Here is a 15077-nt window from a genome sequence, read left to right on the forward strand (position 1 = left end):
TCTCTGTCACTCTCAAATAAATAAATAGAAATAAACAATTTTTATTAAAAAAAACCATGCCTGTGGCCAATTGATAATGACCCCACTTTACCCATCCTAGGTAATCAATAAAATTTTGCTGCTCTCTTTGGCTCAGCAGGTAACCTGATCACACCTCTCCATTTCTGCCTGCTCTATATCTTCAGTTCAAAAGGAAGTAGCTGGGCTGGAGAGATGGCTTAGTGGTTAAGCACTTGCCTGTGAAGCCTAAGGACTCCGGTTCGAGGCTTGATTTCCCAGGACCCATGTTAGCCAGATGCACAAGGGGGCGCACGCATCTGGAGTTTGTTTGCAGTGGCTAGAAGCCCTGGCACACCCATTCTCTCTCTCTCTTTCTCTCTCTCCCTCCCTCCCTCTTTCTCTCTCTGTCACTCTCAAATAAATAAATAGAAATAAACAATTTTTATTAAAAAAAACCATGCCTGTGGCCAATTGATAATGACCCCACTTTACCCATCCTAGGTAATCAATAAAATTTTGCTGCTCTCTTTGGCTCAGCAGGTAACCTGATCACACCTCTCCATTTCTGCCTGCTCTATATCTTCAGTTCAAAAGGAAGTAGCTGGGCTGGAGAGATGGCTTAGCTGTTCAGGTGTCTGCTTGCAAAGCCAAAGGGCACAGGTTTGATTCCCCAGACCACTTAGCCAGAGGCACACACATGCGTCTGGTGTTCATTTGCAGTGGCTAGAGGCCCTAGCATGCCCATTCTCCCTCTCTCTCTCTCTCTCTCTCTCTCTCTCTTTCTCTCTCTGTCTCTCTGTCTCTCAAATTAAATCCCAGTACTCAGGAGGTAGAAGTAGAAGGATCACTGTGAGTTAGTTCAAGGCCAGACTGATACTCCAATCACTGTAAGTTAGTTCAAAGCCAGACTGGTACTACAGAGTGAGATCCAGGTCAGCCTGAGCTAGAGTGCGACCCTACCTCGAAACAACAATAACAAAAGGAAGTAGCCAATTTGCACTGAAATCCCAATGGAGGTGCTTTTCATTGCTCTCAGAAAGGGAGGGGGGCGGAAAGAAAAAGAAAAAGAAAAAAGAAAGATAGAGGGCAATGACATCAGGTGTCCATATCTACAGACAAATCAGATACAGTCTGAGACCCACAGAGGTGAAGTTGTCATGACAATGGGTCCCTTGTTGGATTGTCTGCCAGTGCTCTTTGCATTAGATAAGGGTGATTGCACTGGTTTATATTCCAACGAGGATGGAATGAAAGTGGCAACTCCCTGAGAACACTCTCTGCTTATCCCCAAAGTATTTCTTTAGTGTGCGGACATGGGTCCAAGGTTGGAGCTGAATGTCTGAATACGTATCTCTTGGAAGATTGGGAGGAAGATTCTCTTCGAACTCGCAGAACATTCTTATCCTCTGTGAAACTAATTGTGCTAAGAAGAATCTAGATGAGCTCCAGTGTCTATGGTGGGGGGGGTTGGGGTGTGCGTCATGACTGTTATTATCACTCACGGAGTCATGGACTGAACCGAGGGGTGTGGACTGACTGCATGATGGCTGTGACTCTATTCTTTTTTAAAAATATATATTATTTATTTATTTATTTAAGAGGGAAAAAAGAAGCAGAGAGAAAAAGAGAGAGAGAGAGAGAGGGCATGCCCGGGCCTTCAGCCAATGTAAATGAACTCCAGATGCCTGTGTCCCTTGTGCATCTGGCTTACATGGGTCGTGGAGAGTTGAACCAGGATCCTCTGGCTTTGCAGGCAAGCGCCTTAACTACTAAGCCATCTCTCCAGCCCTGTGACTCTATTCTTTTGTTCTTTCTTTTTTTTTTTTTTTTTTTTTTTTTTTGGCTTTTCAAGGTAGGGTCTCACTCTAGCTGAGGCTGACCTGGAATTCACTATGTAGTCTCAGAGTGGCTTCGAACTCACGGTGATCTACCTACCTCTGCCTCCCGAGTGCTGGGATTGTGACTCTATCCTTTATAGATTTAGCCTTCGGGGATTTTTTGTGTGAATGTTCCCAGGACAAGTGAAAATTGGGAAAACAATGACTTTCACACATTTTTTGACCCCAATGTTTTCCTTCCCTCCAATACCAAGTGAACGAGCTCTGTTCTATTCTATCAAAGTATCCCTCATCCATGTTTTGTTGTCTTGATGACTGATTTCAATGCCAATGCCATTACCCTGGGACTAGTGGACTGAAGATGGCTCAATTCATAATTAGAATGAACGTAGACCTTCAACAGTCTCTCAAAAAAAAAACTTCTTTATTTACTTGTGCATATGCATGTGTGCATGTGTGTGCATGCATGTGCATGTCAGGGCCTCTTGAACAGCAGACACTTGTGCTACTTTTTTCATGGCTCACATGAATGGTGAGATGGTTCGATAGACTCACATTGACCTTGTAACTCTCCAGCAGCTGGGCTAGGGAGGTGTCACTGGGGGCAGACCCTTGAATCCAGCCTAAGAGCCACTGTGAGCTCTGGCTGCTCTTGGTGCTGCCAGTGTTGTGGTGCGCACTGTTGCTGGTGTCTCTGCTTGCATCTATGAAAGTGAGCCAGCTTCTTCTGCCATTGATGATGCTCTCCTGGAATTTGTAAGCCTGAATTAAACCCTTTCCTCCTATAAGCTGTTTCTCGTTGGGTGTTTGCCCCAGCAATGGGAAGCTGACTGCAATAGATGGCTTGAGAATTGAACCCAGGCTTTACATCAAGCCCCTTTAAACACTGAACCATCTTCCCAGCCCCGTGCTGACAACTGTTAGCTGATGTGATATAATAGGTGTTTGTGCCATGGTCCATCTGTCAGGCTGAGCCATCGTTCATGGGGAAAAAAATCATACCATGTGACTCTCCTGAAATACATACTGGCTTTTTTATCTTAGCCTCCACTCTGATCTGCAAGGCTGTATGTCATCTGGCCCTGTCCACTAGTTCAGTGTCATTACTGTCTCTCAAACTGAGAGTCACTGGTCTTGCAGGATATATATAACACCCAAGTTCTCCTGGGCTTCAGCACACAGAAAACCTTCACCACTTCCTTCACCACTTTCTGTGTGCACTCTGTACAAAGCTGGTGTGTCAACAGGGATTTTCATCTTATACATCATTTCCACAGAGAGACCTTCTTATCCCAGCAGCCTTTTGCCCTTTGCCTCCTTGCCTCTCTCCACACCTGGATCTCTTCCTTTGTGGTCCTTTTCTCAAGTGGAGTTATATATTTGCTTACTTATTGTTTCTCTAAGAGCACAGGGCTTTAGTGGTGTGGACCCTCGTCACAATCCACAAAGTGACAATATGGTAGGTACTCAGTAAATGTTTGTTTGATGATTTCATGAACAGCGACAATGAGATATGGGAAGCCAAGGGCTTTCTCTCTGGTGACCATTGTCACAAAGTATGTCATAGATGGAACAGCAAGTCTACCAGAGGGAGTGCTGGCCTACTGGGAAGGTGTTAGCAGTGCTCTGGCTGAATTCCTAGGTCAATCTATACTGTTTCTCTGACTTCAGACAGCTGAAAAAAGTTGCTCATAAACTCAGAGAAAATTTCTAGAAAGAAGTGGAAAGTTCTTGTAGCACCTTTAAGGGGAGCAGGAAGTCCTATAATAATAGTGCTTGATAAAACAAAGAGTTTTACTTATAGCTAATGTGGACAGAAATTTCATGTGAAATGCTAAAAGGTATGCTTCCAAGAACTATGACCAGGGCAGGAGAAATGGCTCAGCAGTTAAGGTGTTTGCTTGTGAAACCTAAGGACTTAGGCTCAAGTCCCCAGCACCCACTTAAGCCAGATGCAATGGTGGCATATGCATCTGGAGTTCATTTACAGTGACTAGAGGCCCTGGAGCACCCATTCTCTCTCTCCCTGTTTGCAAATAAATAATTTTTTTAAAAAAAATAACTAGACTGAAGAGATTGCTCAGTGGTTAAGGCACTTGTCTATAAACCCTAACAACCCTAATTCAGTTCCTTAGTTCCCACATGGAGCAAGATAGACAAGGTGGCTCATGCATCTGGAATTCATTTGCAGTGACTAAAGGCCCTGGCATACCAATTCTCTCTCCCCTCTCCCCATTTCCCCTGCAGAAAAATAAATAATTTTTTTAAATTTTTTATTTATTTATTTGAGAGCAACAGACACAGAGAGAAAGACAGATAGAGGGAGAGAGAGAATGGGCACGCCAGGGCTTCCAGCCTCTGCAAACGAACTCCAGACGCGTGCGCCCCTTGTGCATCTGGCTAACGTGGGACCTGGGGAACCGAGCCTCAAACTGGGGTCCTTAGGCTTCACAGGCAAGCGCTTAACCGCTAAGCCATCTCTCCAGCCCAGTAAAATTTTTTTAAAAAGAACTAAGACCAATACTAGAGTGATGTTATAAAAGAGAGAGATTATTTCAAATGCAACAATTCTCTGCAATTAAATTGATTGTTTTCAATGTGTTGTTTTCTGGTCAAATCTCAGAATTTTTTCTTGACCAAATTGTTTTATATTATAGTTTGTTTAGCTTACATTGTATGGCTTAAACTGAAGATATTTCTTGGCTTCACTTCTCTGGGAAGAGCTCTATTATAAACAAAATATTTGTTTCCCCCTGCTCCCAATTCACATGCTTGAATCCTAACTTTCAGTGTTATGGTATTTGGAGAAGGGTCTTCAGGGAGGTGATGAGTTCATCTGGGTGGAGCTCTCATCGATCAGGTTAGTGCCCTTAAAATTGATTTGAGTGCGGTTGGAGAGATGGCTTACTGGTTAAGGCACTTGCCTGCAAAGGGTAAGGACCAGGTTCAATTCCCCAGTACACACATAAGCCAGATGCACAAGGTGACACATGTGTCTGGAGTTCATTTGCAGTGGTTAGAGGCCCTGGCATGCCCATTCTGTCTCTCTCTCTCTAAAATACAAAAATAGAATATTTTAAAAATTGACATGAAGGATGGGGAGATTGCTCAGGGGTTAAAGGCACTTGCTTGTAAAGAATGACACCCTGGCTTCAATTCCCTAGTACCCATGTAAAGCCAGATGCACAAAATGGTACATGTATCTGGAGTTTGTTTGTGGTGGCAAGAGACCCTAGCATGCCCATTCTCTTCCTCTCTCTCTATCTCTTGTGAATAAGTAAACATAAAAAAAATAAAATAAAAGTGACATGAGATTTCCTCCCTTCTTGTTTATGAGCACACAGCAAGACTCTAGCCCTCACCTTATGTGGCATCTGCCAATGTCTTAATCTTGGACTTCTCAGTCTCTAGGACTTTCAGAAACAAATTTCAGATGTTTAAGCAACTTAGTATATGGCATTTGGTTATAGAATCCCAAATGAGACATATATATCTGCATATATTTATGTATCTGGGGGCATTTTGAATTTGTTTTAAAAAATGCTATATGTGCTGGGTGTGGTGGCGCATGCCTTTAATCCCAGCACCAGGGAGGCAGAGGGAGGAGGATTACTGTGAGTTCAAGGCCACCCTGAGAATACACAGTGAATTCCAGGCCAGCCTGGACTAGCGTAGAACCCTACCTAGAAAAAACAACAAAAAATAAAATGCTATATGAAAAAGAAAAAGAAGGTGCTGGGTGTGGTGGCACATGCATTTAATGTCAGTACTTGGAAGGACCACTGTGAGTTCAAGGCCAGTCTGAGACTACAACATTAATTCCAGGTGTCAGCCTGGGTTATAGCAAGACCCTACTTCAAAAAAAGGAAAAAGGGTACTATTTTTTGTATACTAGTGAGGAGTATATCTAGATATCATTCAGAAATCTTTCTACGAAATGAAAATAGCGATAGACACTAAGAAGAAGTGATTGTCAGAGCCAAACTGGCTTGTTCTTGGTAATTCAGTGATGGACATAATCTTAACTTCATAAGCAATTGTGCCTCACAAAATAGTTTCTACTATGTGTGTCCTTGGCTTTGTCTTGTGATTTTGTTAGTGACTTGCATAGTGACATGAAAGGCATTCCTATCATACTTACAAAAGTCACATCATTAAGAAAGAGTTGTTGATAGATCCAAAATCCAAAATGTCTTAATTGGCTGATATGGGAGAATGAATCTTATACAGAAACGAATTAATTAATTTAAAAGTGGGCAGGCACAAAAATGAGAGTCTGTGAGCAAGTGGCTCTTTTAAGTTATTTTGGGTGGAGGAGGGGTTCAAGGTAAGGTTTTGCTGTAGTCCAGGCTGACTTGAAATTCACTATGTAGTCTCAGGGTGGCCTCAAACTCACCATGATCCTCCTACCTCTGCCTGGGATTGTGCTGGGATTAAAGGCATGTGTCACCATGCCGGCATTTATTTATTTATTTATTTTTATATATTTATAAGTAGAGAGGAAGAGGGAAGAAGGAAGATAGCATGCCTGGACTTCTTGCTGCTGCAAACAAACTTTAGAATCTTGCACCAATATGTGCATTTATGTGGGTACTGGGGAATGGAACCTGGGCCATCAGGCTTGTAAGCAAGCATTTTAACTACTGAGCCACCTTTCCAACCCCTAAATTTAATAAAATTAAACATTAACATTACTTAATAAGTTAATATTGGTTAGTATTAAATCAGTTGCATATATAATGGATGTCCTGCTGGACATTTATTCCCTTTTTGTTTTTTCTTTGGTTTTTCATGGGTGGGGTATCGTTGTAACCCACGCTGACCTTGGAATTCACTATGTAGTCTCAGGGTGGCCTTGAACTCATGGCAATCCTCCTAACTCTGCTTCCTTAAAGGCATGTGGCAACCTGCCATGGCACAAAAACATGAGTTAATAGGATAAGGAAATTACTCAAAATCAGCACAGAATTTGATGATCACATTAGAAGTGTTCTGTGCAAATTGAAGTAGGAATGGGGACCAATGTTTGTGGCTGGGTTCTGATCCTGTCTGAGGAATTAGGAATGGAGACTGGTTATCTGGATTTCTGAGGTGATAAACAAGAAGATACTCAGGTGAGAGATTCTTGAAAATTACATTATGTCAAGGACATTTATGTGGGGAAGAGAGTCTTTGGGGATCCAATGGCAGTTATGGACCGTCCATTGGAAGGTGAGTGTGGTTGAAAGTGTATTGTTATTTTGTCTGTCTCCACTGGCCAGTGGCAGGATCTGGAGGAAAAGCTGCTAAGAGGTATGTTCAGAAGCCTGAGTCTGAAACTGGAGTTTTTGTTGCTACTTTTTTTTTTTTTTCAAATATTTTATTCATTTGAGAGAGAGTGAGAGAGAGAAAGAGGTACGGGAGGGGAATAAGGAAGAGAGAATGGGTGTGCTAGGGCCTCCAGCCACTGCAAACAAACTCCAGATGAGTGCGCTACTTTGTGCATTTGGTTTATGTGGGTACTAGGGAAATTGAACCTAGGTCCTTTGGCTTTGCAGGCAAACGCCTTAACCACTGAGCTATCTCTCCAGCCCTTAAAGTGGAGTGCTGGTACGGGCGGCCTTGGCAAGAAGGGCTTTGACTTTCCTGTGGTCTTCCATCTTGAGGCTGAGTGCTCAGCTCTCCTGGACATGGGAGCAAAAGTTGAGCTTTGGGAGCAGAATAGGAGTCTATCAACCTTGGGCCTGCAATCATGAGCTGAAGAGTCTTTTAGCATCTACCTTAATCATTCTGATAACTGTGGGGGTAGATCTCCAGCCCCCCCCCCCCAAGATAGTGTTTCTCTCTAGCCCAGGCTGACCTGGAATTCACTATGTGGTCTCAGGGTGGCCTTGAACTCATGGTAAGCCTCCTACCTCTGGATCCCAAGTCCTGGGATTAAAGGCATGCACCACCATGTCCAGCTCTTATTTATTTATTTTTGGTATTTATTTATTTTCAGATCTCCTTGTTGTAGATGGTTTGTTTCTTCTTTCTGTAATTTTTTTTTTTTTAATGTTTGGCCAAAATTTGTCCTTGTCTTGCTTGGAACAATAGAAAAAAAGGTGGACCCACCTTTGAGTAGTTAAATTGTTTTGGAGGTATGCATTTCATTGAAGTTGCCCTGTTGTTCTTAGATTGCATTATTGACCGAACTGGCTGCCCTTGAGATAGTATTCTAGTAAATTCTGAATGCTCATCAGAAAGGAAAGGATTAATTGGCTTTTTGTCAGTGTTCGTACAGAAGCTGGTATCAGATTTGGCCCTGGACATTAGAATAAGTAGGAGATTTGAAGAGTTAATGCTTTCGAAGGTGAAGATTGGGTTTTAAGATTAGAGGCAAGCCTGAACCTGCTGTGTGGCAACCTCAGTTAGCCCAGGAGGAAGGATGCTGAGAAGGAGCCACAGCTGGGGCTGGCGGATGCTGGGTACACACACTCACCACCATCGATGGAAGAAGCCCAACCAAACACTGCAGGCTGTGCCGTGTTCTCAGGCTTAATGGCTTGAAACTTTTCAAAGCCTCGAGGTTTCCTGATGTTTCCTCTCAGTTTGGTGTTGCATTTCTTTTGTTACATTATAAATTACTTGAGATGAGGATGGACCACTTTGAATCCCTTTCCTCTGTGAGATTTAGCCTACTTTCCATGGGTGATAGAAAGGCTTATAGCCTCTATGTTTTGTGATGGATCTTAACTTCTTCAAGGTATTTTCATTCATCAACTGATGATTTTTGGACTTTGACTCTTGGGAGGAAAAGGTCTCTGGAGACTAGTGTTTTGTAAAGGAGGACAGAGGGCAGCAGGTACCTTGGATTGTCAATGTCAGGTGGTAGATCTCCTTCCTTTGGGTTGCGGACCTTCTTTCCATTTCCAGCGACAAGGCTCCAGTCTTCACCATTTTCAAACTAGGTTCCCATTATGCCTTTCTGACATGAGCTTTGTTCCACATCCTGCTGTGAAAACAATCAACCTTGAAACCTATTTCAATTGCTTCATGCCTCAGTAATCCCACAATTTTAAGCCCCCCAGTAGTCCAGAGCCCTCAGTCACAAAGTCTTCTCTTTTACTTTGAAGCTTCTGATTTTCTGTCTTATGAGTCCCTCTAGGAAATGCGTCTTCATTCATTCATTCAAGGAGGAATTAATATTTTGTTATCTAGTGTTTGAGATCTTAATCATCACCCTTTTAGCAGAAGGGTGATTTAATAAGCCAGTTTAGGCTCAGAGAGCTTTAATCACTTCTGTCTGGCTATCATATCCATTGCTTTTTCCTGTGTACACTATACTTCCTATCATTTGCAAACATTTGCTGTGTTTCCTTTCTATGCCAAAACTGTTGTGAAGTGTTAGGTACAAGAAGATGGCTGATAACACTGAGATCACATATACGAGCACAAATTGTAGGTTATAAAGTATTTTGTATACATTAATTCTTTTGGGGAGGTGGGATTGGAGACAGGGTTCCCCTTGTATTTCAGTCTGGCCTTGACCTGGTGATCTTTTCTTGGCCTTCTGAGTGCCAGGATTATAGGAATGTGCCACCATGCCTGGCTACATGTATTCTTCTTTATAAAAAGTGCCCCAATCTATTGGAATGGTCACAAATATGTCTGTCCTCTGAATTTTTCTTGTCTCCTCTAGTCTTCTTTGCTGAGCTTGACCTTTGACCCCTGGATTTAACCTTTTTCTCTCTGAAGTTGGCCCATTTACCTAGTCATTGAAATTCTCCCTCATACTTTATAGTCAATATATTCAACAAGCCTAAAGGGTATGTATACTGGGACTGGAGAGGACATTGGGCCCAAATGGGATGTCTTTGTGTTTGTGGACACTGGGGAACTCTGCTTCTAACCAACTTTCCCTTCCCATTTAGGGCTCTGATCTGGGATTAGAATGGTGTCTGTGGTAGATGGTATCAGGAGCCCCTTTGGGGACAGCAGCAGGGAAGGAGCCACTAAGAAGAGAGGGGTCCTTTTGCATGGAACTATCATCCAAAAGGAATTGCAAATTCCAAATGGAAAACGAAGCCATTTCCTCACGTATGCATGCATATGTGTTCCCGTGTGTCCACTGCTGGCCAGTAAGCCCCAAGGAACCTCCTGCTGGGGCTTCCCCATCCCTGAGAAGGCAAGCCACCATGCCAGGCTCCCTCTTGCCACCCCAGCCCAGCTGCCTCCTCAGCCTCCAACAAAGCCAGTTCTTAGGACTCACGTGGTCTCTTGGGTTTAAACAGTGTTATTGACTGTTATGTTCACAGTCAGTGAGGATGGCATGTGGTCTTTGGTCATTACTGAGTAAACTTTGTAGTTGGATAGTTGAATGTGCGTGGAGCTATTTGGAGTGTTTGAGTGCTCATGAATATTCCTGCGAACTTCTGTTCTGTTCTGGTACTAGAGTATTCCTGCGAACTTCAGTTCTGTTCTGGTACTAGAGTACCCCCTTGGTAACTTGAGGGATACCACCAGTCGCCTAACCTCAGGGGGCCTGTGTGACAGGAATACATTCCTTTTTCATTGAATCCGCACAGGCTCGACAGCTAGAGTCAGCCTGTGCTTCTGGAACCACGCCATGTTTGACAAATACAGGTGGAAAGCAAGATGGCATCATCACATAATGATACTTATTGGTTACTGAAAGGGGACATCGACATTTAAACGTTGGGATCAAAATTTGCCCACTGTTTTGTGAGCCGCTTGAACAGAATGCTGTGGGAAGCTTGAGGGAGTGCGAAAGTACTCAAAAGTGCTGCGGGGTGGGGGGAGTGTCACCAACTGAAAAAAAGGAAATATGTTTGTTAAGGGGGAAAAAAAACCAAGTCAGCTTAGCCGATTACTGAGCAAATATTGCATTTTTGGTGATGTTTTGGCCAGCAGCCTGTTCAAGGTTAGCTAGTTCCAAAGGAGTTTCAATGCTGCTAGGCCAGGCCTTGGGGTTGGGGCGGTGGTGTGGGGTGGGGGACGAACCAGGCTCCCACAGTGGCCTTGAGCAAGCTGAGTTTGAGATTGTCGAAGCGGCTCTATTCGGAGGTTTACGGCAGTGGGCGGGCCCCGAATCCCCATGTGGTCCCGACATCATTGACATGGCGGAATCCCCCATCAAACCCTCCTGGTAGTTATTTGAGCGGCGGCGGCGGCGGCCGGAGGAGTAGGAGGAGGAGGAGGCGGAGGAGGCGGAGGAGAGCGGCGCGGGCGGGAGCGGCGCAGGCGGCGGCGGGGATCCTGCGGGCCGCCGGCCGGGACGGTGTGGGCGACCCGGAGTGCGGGCGTCGGGAGCCCCTCCCCACCCCCCAGTTTGTGCCCGGGAAGAGGTGAGGAGTGCGGGAACGGGGCGTTGGGGAAGGGACGCGCCCCGCGATCCGATGGGCCGGACGCCGAGTCCGCCCGAGTGCGCTCCTGGCCCCGGGGAGCGCTCCCGGCAGCTCCGGGAAAACTTGGCGCCCAGAGTGGCGGAGCGCCCGGAGCTCGCTCGGGTCCCCAGGACTCCCGGGTTTGGGGGAACCGGGCTGCCCTGCCCGTCCTGGTCCAACACCCACGTCTCTCAGCCCCGGCGTTGGGGAAAGGGGGAAAAAAAGAGGGGGTGGTTTGGTTAGTAGATGCGGGGCATCGCCGCTCCCCCTCCTCCCCGGCCGATGGCTCGGTGGAATCCGCTCCCCCGCCCGCAGTCGCCGCGGCAGGAACGCGGCCCGGGCGGAGGGGAGGGCGGGCGGGCGGCCAGGCCGAGGAATCTTCGACGTGTCACTTTGGGAGGCTGTAGATTTCCATATGGTGGAGGGAGGGCGGAGGGCGGGCGCCGCGGGACCGGGAGCCCCGTCGCCTCTGCGCCTGGGTGGCGGGGGTTGGGGGGGGACACCCTGCAGGGGGACTTGCGACCCGGGGGATGGATGCGCTCGGGGAGGGTCCGGGACCCCAGCGGCCGGTCCTCCTCTGGCCCCCAGCCCGGGCCTCTCTCCGGGACACTCCCCGCCCGCCCGCCCGCCGCTGGCCACCTCCGCGCGCCACGTCCTCCCTCCCCGTCCTGCCCCCCGGGCTCTTGCTCGCTCGCTCTCGGCTCGCTCTCCCCCTTCCCCGGGCTGGGGGCGGGAACCGGCGGCCGAGGCCGGACTTGGCGAGCCTGGCGGCTTTGGAAGCTGGGGCGGGGGAGCGGGGCGCGGCGGGAAGCGGCGGGCGACCCGGTGCGTGCATGCGTGTGTGTGTGTGTGTGTGTGTGTGTGTGTGTGTGTGTGTGTGTGTGCATGTGTGTGTACGCGCGCGCGCCGAGCGCAGCTCCGGTCGGTCAGTCCAGGGACGCCCCGGTCGTGGGGTGGGCCGGGCGGGCGGGTGGTAGGAAGGAATCCGTACCCCGAGGCGGCCGGGTGGATCGGGCGGGTGGATCGGGACCGCGAGGACCGTCTGGTGTCCGTGGCGGGTCGGCGTGGGGAGGGCCTGTCACTCCGGGCATGGGGAAGCGGAGGCTCGGGGCCGTGCCCGCCGGGTCGCTCCAGCGTCGGAGCGCGCGCCCCGCGGGAACCCCGGGAGCCCGGTGGTGGTGGTGGCGGCGGCGGCGTCCCGGGAGACCGGGCTGGGCCGCCGGGCGGCGCCGTTGGCGGGGCGCCGCGCTGAAGTGCGCGGTTGGGGTTGGAGGTTTTCGTATCTCCACTCCCACCCTCCTGTCCCAGACGAAGGAAAGCGCTGGCATTTTAATCCAGACAGAGCCCGATTGCAGACTTCCTTAAAAGTTACAACTTTTTATTTTCTTTTCTCTCCAGCCCAAGCATTTTCTTTAAACAAAATGTAGAATTTGGCCGCGATGGGCTGACGCTGGGGCCAAAAATGCACACGTTTATCTCTCCATCCCTGTTGCTTTCTAGTCTCTTCCTCCTCCCCCTCTTCCCTCCCAGGCTTAATCATATTTTGGAACGGGTGAGGTCTTTTGTTGGGTGGGCACCCCTGATTGCTCGTCTGTTTATTTTTTAATGTGCAGCTAATTTGATTTGAGTTTCCTCCAGCTTCCAGGCCTTGCTACAGAAAGCTAAGGGAGGGGGAATATGCACTTTTCCCTTTTTGCTAAATGTGGCCAGAGGTGTGGCATTGGGAAAGGGGAGGGAGGCCCTGTGGTGTGGGCAGAGAGTCAGCAGGAGCAGACAGACCCGGAAGAAATGGAATCTGGTCTGGAATAATACGTACATGTGTGTATTTAAGCCTTCAGGCCTTGAACAAAATTGCACAACTTTCTGTTCTGGAGTGTTGGGATCCCTGGGACCTGGGCAGTGCCCCACAGCCAATAGTGGGCCCTGTCCTGGTTATGTGACTTTTGTGGGGACACTTGGTGTTTCCCCTTATTGAAGGCTGACTGACTGGATTCAATAAATTTCTTCACTCCTTGGCAGCAGCTGTTAAAGTGGGTAAAATCTCTGGGCATGTCTCTGGCCTTTCACTGAGACCTCAACCATCCGGGTACAAATCTCATTTTGTTGAAATACCAGAGAAGAAGCACTTACTGGCTGTCTACAAATGAGGCATAGCTGGTAATGGTAAAAATAAAGAGGCTGTCATTATTAAACTTTTAAAACTCACACGTGCTTTTAGAGTGTTTTGGTTTCAATGCTTTTAATAGACAAGCTACTGTAAGGGTAGAACCTTCAAGATCTCATGGAATTGGGGCTGGTGATTTCTAACTACAATAGACACAATTTCAGAAAGATATTTCGGTAATCTTTTAGACAGACTTTATAAATAGCTCACATCAGAGCATGGGCTGCACTGGAGAGCTTCTGAGGAAATGCTGGGGATCCCTTAGGACCTCCAGGAACCTAGCTGGTTGTTTACTCCCTGGGCGTTTGTCCCCCTTCTGCCGGGCACCTGAAATTGGTAGCACTTGGTAGTGTCTTTAGAAGGTCACAGGGACTTCTTTCACTTTTCTCCTTAGGAAAATGAGGCTTGTGGAGAGGAGGTGACCTCAGGTCATTGTCATAGACCAAACTCCAGTATACGGTTATGGTTATATTTTTTAATTACTTTGAGACAAGGTCTCATTCTGTAATCTGGCTGTCCTAGAATGCACTAAGCAGCCCAGACAGCCTCCAACCCACAGTGATCCTCTTGCTTCAGCTTCTTGAATGCTGGCATTTCGGATGTGTGACAACCTCCCTGGTGTAGGATTGTACTAAGGCATTAGGTTTTCTGTCTTTTAAAAAATGTTTTTATTGGAGAAGAAATACAGGCAGAGAGAATGGGTACCTCAAGGCTTTAGGACTGCAAAGGAACTCCATATATGTGCACCATTTTGTGCATCTTGCTTTATGTGGGTATGGGGGAATTGAACTGAGGTGGTTAGGCCTTGCAGGTAAGTGCCTTAACTGCTGAGCCATCTTGCCAGCCTTCACCAGGTTTTCTTAATCTGGATTATGTACAATCTTTTGCGCCTTCTATATGTTATCTCATATAGGCTTTCAATTTAAGTGATATGAAATGTATAATTTATAAGCGAGGGCACCTAAATTTCACAGAATTGAATTGAAATAACTTGCATAAGATCCCACAGCTCCTAGTGCTTTTTCCCAGTGTCCAGTAGAATTTCTTCAGGGATGGAAATGAGTCTGTGCTGCTCAGTTTGACAGTCGGGAGGCACCCGTGTGTGAGAAATGTGGCTGGTAAGAGATCTCTTAGATCTCTGCTAATGGCCATTGGTCTCCATGCTGGTCATTGCGACATGCAGCTTTCTGACTCCCAAATCCACTGAGGTTTAGCTGGGTTGAGTTGCTTTTTTGAGTCTCTTAGCTCCTCACTGCCAGATCATTTAGATTCACCCCTTAAATGGAATTTAAAGGCGGGCTAGCTGTACCTTGATTTGCTTTCACAGGAAGAATGGAGAAAATAAGTACACTATTATTAACTAAAAAAAAAAAAAAAATCCGTGTCTATACGGTGTGTGCATGTGTAAATAGGAGAGTTGGGACAGTTGCGGAGGGGGGGGGTCAGGCCTCGCCTTCCCCCTTGTTTGAGACAGTGTCTCTGTTGCTCATTAGTGTGTAAGCCACAAGTTTATCGATTCTTCTGTTTCTTCCCATCTCTCCATAGCAGGATTACAAATGCTGGCTACCACTTCCGCCTTTACGTGGGAGCTGGAGACCTGAACTCAGGCCATCATGCTTGCAGAACAAGCACTTTTACTCACTGGACCATCTTCCCAGCCCTGTTATTATTATTATTTTATATTTTATTTTTATGTATTAATTTATTTGA

General features: G+C 46.8%; 2 protein-coding genes across 2 annotated transcripts in view; one reads left to right on the forward strand and one right to left on the reverse strand.

Moving 5' to 3' along the window:
• LOC123464422 (basic proline-rich protein-like) overlaps positions 1-15077 on the reverse strand; it is a 195545-nt gene that overhangs the window by 159315 nt on the left and 21153 nt on the right. Inside the window, exons 2-4 of the mRNA XM_045161278.1 lie at positions 12101-12502; positions 11020-11983; positions 10359-10487 (exon numbers count right to left, since the gene is read on the reverse strand). Coding sequence (XP_045017213.1) covers positions 10359-10487; positions 11020-11983; positions 12101-12502 — 1495 coding nt within the window. The remainder of the gene's footprint in view (positions 1-10358; positions 10488-11019; positions 11984-12100; positions 12503-15077) is intronic.
• Fndc3b (fibronectin type III domain containing 3B) overlaps positions 11070-15077 on the forward strand; it is a 383188-nt gene continuing 379180 nt past the window's right edge. The window contains exon 1 of the mRNA XM_045161235.1: positions 11070-11164. The gene's annotated coding sequence lies outside the window, so the exon portion shown is untranslated. The remainder of the gene's footprint in view (positions 11165-15077) is intronic.

This window comes from Jaculus jaculus, chromosome 11, assembly GCF_020740685.1.
Source record: "Jaculus jaculus isolate mJacJac1 chromosome 11, mJacJac1.mat.Y.cur, whole genome shotgun sequence".
NCBI lineage: Eukaryota > Metazoa > Chordata > Mammalia > Rodentia > Dipodidae > Jaculus > Jaculus jaculus.